We start from the raw sequence: 5,927 nt of genomic DNA, 5'->3' as shown, positions 1-5,927 counted from the left end.
ACACCCTAATGGATTTACCTTATTTCCAAAACACGCCAAACCACACACACACACACACACACACACACACACACACACACTTTCCTCAGACATGTATTGAAACAAACAAAGACAGAAAGGAGGAGGAGACGTCACCTTATAATGTAATAAAAGAGGTGTGTTTACTTTGTTACTGGGCATCACATCCAACTATTTCTACCAGCCTTTTACTTTTATGTGTTTGATAGCAGCAGGTGCAGCTTTGAATGCAACCAGCGTTTGTACTGCGCCTTTATTTCAATGCTTAATGTCAAACATACAAGCAAACAAAAAGACTAAAAAGACGAGGGAATCCCCTCCAAAATCAGAACAACCTCAACAACGTCACAGTCGTTGCCAGAGGGTCTGTTGTCTAGTAGGAGGTAGACTCTCTGATTTTTTGTGGTTAAAATCACAACCGCTAGACAGCAGTGTTGTGAATGTAAACTAAAGAGCTATAATGTTTGATGTTACAGAGACTTTAGATCAGATTTTATGCGTATTGTGGAGAGTTTTCCTAAAATAAATCCCAATATAACGCCTTGCCTACAATATATCGCAGTATATTGAATAGTAACTCCTGTCCTACCACATATCTGCCCGTATGCTATCCTATGGCACCCTAACTATCTCCCATCTACAAAATAACAAACACATAGAAACATTTCTTACAGAAATTACAGAAACAGAAAATTTCCCACTGTACTTGAACACATCTCCCAAATGCACTATTCTCCGCCATCCAGAAACAAAAAGAAAAACATGTTATGTGATTAGCTGTAAGGATGCACGAAATTCAGCTGCAACGATAACCGATAATCACCTGCTCAATTAGCGATAAGTTAACCAATAATTTCACATTTTTTAATTTTTAAAATAAGTTTATAACCTGGTTTTTATATAACTGAAGGTAAGAAAAGCAGAGAAAAGATGGATTATTTAATATTCTATAGCTAGGAGTTAACTGACACTATTATTAACAACAAACAAATCTTCAAATGTTCATTAATTTTTTTTGTTTTTTAGTAAAGTTCATTAAAAAATATGCGTAAGAATTCCAAATAAATGATTATTAATCCCACCAACCGCTTATTTGTCGTCGTATAATAATATAAATTTTGATAATCGGCCGTTCATTTATCCGTGCATCCTTAATAAGCAGCTTCCCCCCTCTGACATGGTAGCGCCCTGTGATTTAGGCTCGAAACATAATTTCAGTGAGCTGAAATAAAAAAAAAACAATTTTGTGTACTTACAAAATGAATTAAAGTAAAATAAAAACAGGAAACAGGAAACATTTTCAGTGAGTCAGTGTGTTTGTATTGTAATAACCTGTTCTGAACTTCTTGAGGACAAATAACCCCTTTATTATAATAAAGAAAAACCATAAAACTAACAATAAAAGCTAAAATGAAACTACCGAACCCACACTGAAAACTAATTAAAAACGAAATAGAAACATAAAAACACCACAACAACTCTAAATTAAGACTGAATAAACCAGATTATCCTGACATACAGACAACATGACAGCGCTGGCGTCTCGATTACATGCAAATAAACACTGTGGAAATAATGCAAAGGGAACTTAAAGCAACAAGAGATCCACGTGGCTCGTGTTGCTACGGCGATACGCAAACAGGCAGGAAGGAGGAATCCCATAAACTGTATATTTAAACCTGATGAGCTTTTAACAACTAACAACCGAAAATACGACAGCGGCTTTGCCACGTTCAAAACTCCCCCAACGAGTACACATAGTCGTAACCATGTTGTTATTATATATATATTCTTTATGAAAATGTGCACATTTAGAACATTTTTGAGGACTATGTTGACATTTGAAGTCACATTTGTAGAGATAGTTGCTACCCCTTCACTATACTTTGTTTTGGTCAGTTGATTTCACTGTTTACTGACTTTAAAACACACCCACTAGTTAGAAATATGCATTTTGCAGCAGGATAGTTTCCAATAGCGACTACATTTATATGAAAAACGTGTAAAAATCGCGATTAGAACAACAATTAATGCTGTATTTTAACAAAAGGACTGTCCAAGTCCAAGTTAATTTGTATTTTGCTGATTTATTTCAAAATAAAAGTCTTTTATGGACTTCTATCTTATCTAGATTTTAAATAATAACTACGATAAATCAATATCACTATATAAGAGTACCGGGCGAAACCAAGTGTACAGTCGGGAGGGGGGAGTCACACATCTCACGTATTCTTTAACAAATGGAAGTGAATTGAAATGAATAGGAAATAATAAGAGACAGCCGGTGACAGCTCTCAAAAAAGGACAGAATTTATCCGAAATTACCTTTTTAACTCAAACAGATGATAACAAATTCCTTTTTTAAGTGCTGTTTTTCATATTCATGGTGCCACTTCCACCAGCAGCACATAAGATCAACTGCAGCTAATTAATACAAATACAAGAACTTTACTGTGAACTATATGGAAATGTGTCTTTGGTTTCACCATAAATGTCCTAAAAATTAAAAAACGATACACAATATCACATGCAAACTGCAGCAAAGTCCGTATCCTAGTCCACTGGATCATACTTATGATATATAAGATTATATAATTCAGCTTTTTGGCTGTTATCTAATTAAGTGTCTCCTCCATCAGTAAACTGTGTGATTCTGTAGCTCAACAAGATGAACAGATCGGTGACTCAAATCAAGAGAAACCATCTTCAGTTACTGGAAAATTTCCCACGTACACATTTTTTGCATGTGTCGGTTGATAGTGATCAGCTCTGATTCAGGATGTAGGTAGTGAAATGTAAAAGGTGTCAGATAGTTATTTAATCAACATTTTATATCTGCTGCTGCTTACTTTTTTAGGTTTTAGCTGCAGCTTAGAGTCAATAAAAGGTGATTAAATAAGTACAATTACTCTTTGAATGTTAGTTATTTATAGCTTTAAATTACTTGTGAATGCAGAAAGTTAAACCTTTATTATATTAAATAAGGGATTCAAAAGGACAGGTGATAAATACGCTTAAAACCAGACATTAAAGATGATTGAATTTAATATATATATATGACCAATTTACAGCAACTGACGTTCAGCTACAGTGAAATTTACAGTAATAACATCAGCAGATAAGAATTTATAGTAATATTTAAACTAATAGATTCTGGATTTCAGACAGAAGTGGATAAAAAAACACTAAACATAAAACTGTTGCTATTATGTGTTATTTATGTAATTGATGATAAAGATAAACTGATATGTTTTGACAAAATTATCTCAGCTAAGCTTCCCCTTAATCCTTAACAGACGTTAACAGGTGCTAACTCTGATTTAGCGGTTATTAAGTGGTGTTTTTCTCCAACGTGACCTTTAACCCCTCAAACCTTTTTATATATGTCGTCAAATTAGCCTGTAGTGCTCAAGGGTGAAGAACTTTATCTTAATATAAACATGTATTACCTTGGAGTCGTAGGCGGACTGCTGGATGACCTCCGGCGCCATCCAGAACGGCGTTCCCACGAAGGTTTCCCTCTTGATCTGCGTGTCCGTCAGCTGACCGGCCACCCCGAAGTCCGCCAGCTTCACCTGACCGTGCTCCGACAGCAGGACGTTGGCGGCTAAACAGAGAATTTATATCATTATTATCTCGGATTTTGGTTCGTGACTGTATTCAAACATTTGTTTCTCAAAGAGTTTTGCAAATAAAACAAGTAAAATTGGAATTTCTATATAATTAAATCAACTTTTTCAAATTATTCTAATTACCAAAGTGGTTGTTTGTAGTAAACTGATCAAGTGTTTCCAGTTCTACCACCAGGGGTCGCCAAAGTCAGAAATTCTAACACACAATGGCTTTAAAATTGTGAATTTCACCACCAAGTTTACATGTTAAAGTGAATAAAAGTAACAGGAAGTACTGCAAAGCCTGTAAAACACTTGTATAGGGCAACAAAACGTTAAAGAATTATACATATTATCAGTTTGAATTCAACTAAAAGCTCCCTGCACCAAACTCCCTTTAAAAAACATCACATATTTACAATTTCTAACGTGTCCGTAAAAACACATCAACTCTAGAAACAGGAGCTAAAGAGGGATAGTTAATAACAGTCTTCTGGTCAATTCGGCATCAAATATAATCAATAAAGATAAACTGTATTCCATACAAACTGCACATTTTGTTGCCTCCTGCGCTCTCTACAGTGGGAAAAGAGAGCAGGAATGAGAGGATGTTTTACACAGAGGTCAAGGAAAAGTGTTTAGGAAAGGAAACAGGGTGTAATTTCTAGGATTTTGGCAAATGTTTGATATTTTCTGAGGTTGTGTCTCCATTTATTTTACTTTTCTCTGTTTCCTGTTTTGTTTTTATTTGTTTTGTTGTCTTATAAGTACTTTTATTAGACAAAATGAAAAGAGAGTGCTTATACTGCCAAAGCAAACAGATATTAAACATTATTAAAAGCTGTAATAATAATAAAATGTGTATACATTTGTACAATCACAAACCCTTTAGGGCACTGCAACACAAATATGACTTTAACAAGCAGACAAACAACAACAACAACAACAACAGTTAATTTCAACATGAAAAACAAGAAGTATTTAATTTCCTCTTTCTTGTCTTTTCAGGCCAACGTTTGGTTGCTTTAATGTTATTAATTATTAATTTAAAATCAAGCTTAGATTACAAATACAGCTACGTATCTCCGGGCGATTTGTTATGGCGTATGTACGTTATTATTATTATTATAGTAGTCATCTTGTTACCAAAAAACGCCTCAACAAAACATCTAAACAAACTGGAGGAAGGAGGGGTCTTATGACAGATGCTTTTCAGTTGCATTATGGGAAGTGTAGTGTTTTTTAAGCTTGACACATGCTACGACAACTATTTCTACCAAGTATGACGTCAAATTGATTATGTTGTATAAATGTTGTGTATATAAGAAATATACTAGGATAAAAAATATATAATTAGCTTACTGCACATACTCAACTGCCCCATAATGCATTGCGTCTCTTCAGACTGCTGTTAATTTTTTGTTATTTCATCACTAAATTCAAATGTTTCCAGAGTTAAGAAGCTCCAGAAGCACCAGCAGAGGAGGCAGCTAGCAACATTTCTATCTAACTCCACCCAATTGTTCATTTAGTAGGGAGTACATACTGATTGATTGGCTGTCTGTCTCTTTTAGAATTTATTTTTTAAGTAATTTTACTTGTTTATAAAGCTTTTAAATGACCTTTCTTTCATTTTATGTTCCAGCCAGATCACCGATGTTCCCTTATGTGTCCTATAAAAGTGAGAGTGAGCCTTTCGTTTTGTATTCCCATAAACTGAGGAACTCACCGCCTCTGGATACTAGAATGGCGAGCTCTCTCTGTGTTATTAAAAGGAAATTAAAAACCTTTTTTAATCTGGGTTTCAGTTTGGAGTAATGTTAGTTTTTAGGTTTTAATCTTTTTATTTCATTTTATTTTTAAGTGTTGTTTCTTTGCTTTGCACTTTGGGCTTTATGTTTGTATGAAAGCAGAGTTGAGTTATTTTAGAAGTTAGGGGTTGGGTGCCTTGCTCAAGGGCACCTCGGCAGTGCACGGGAGGTGGAACTGACAACTCTCCAGCTGCCAGTCCACACTCGATACTGTGCTCTGTGCTGGACTTGAACCGGCGACCCTCCGGTTCCCAAGTCCCTACAGACTAAGCTACTTTAAGTTAACTAAGTACATTAGTATGTGATTTCAAACACACCCTAAAAGTCAGAATATCTGCAGCAATTTTGTTACAAGTCCACAAACTGAATACTGAACTCACTAATTACTATTTTAAATAAAAAAGTAGAAGATTTGCGGCTACACGCTCCATAAGCAGCTGAGTGTTTTACCTTTAATGTCTCTGTGGATCTTCTTCTCAGAGTGCAG

The 5,927-nt window shown here is 35.0% G+C and overlaps 1 protein-coding gene across 1 annotated transcript in view; it reads right to left on the bottom strand.

The window, feature by feature from the left end:
• Positions 1 to 5,927, bottom strand: part of stk26 (serine/threonine protein kinase 26) — a gene marked incomplete in the record, with an annotated part of 29,872 nt that overhangs the window by 7,239 nt on the left and 16,706 nt on the right. The window contains 2 exon segments of the mRNA XM_035675202.1: positions 3,468 to 3,625; positions 5,891 to 5,927. Coding sequence (XP_035531095.1) covers positions 3,468 to 3,625; positions 5,891 to 5,927 — 195 coding nt within the window.

The sequence above is a fragment of the Morone saxatilis genome, unplaced genomic scaffold (assembly GCF_004916995.1).
Source record: "Morone saxatilis isolate NCDOM2014 unplaced genomic scaffold, NCSU_SB_2.0 Contig4, whole genome shotgun sequence".
Taxonomy (NCBI): domain Eukaryota; kingdom Metazoa; phylum Chordata; class Actinopteri; family Moronidae; genus Morone; species Morone saxatilis.
Note: the sequence above shows the minus strand (reverse complement) of the source record. Positions and strands in the feature narration are given on the sequence as shown.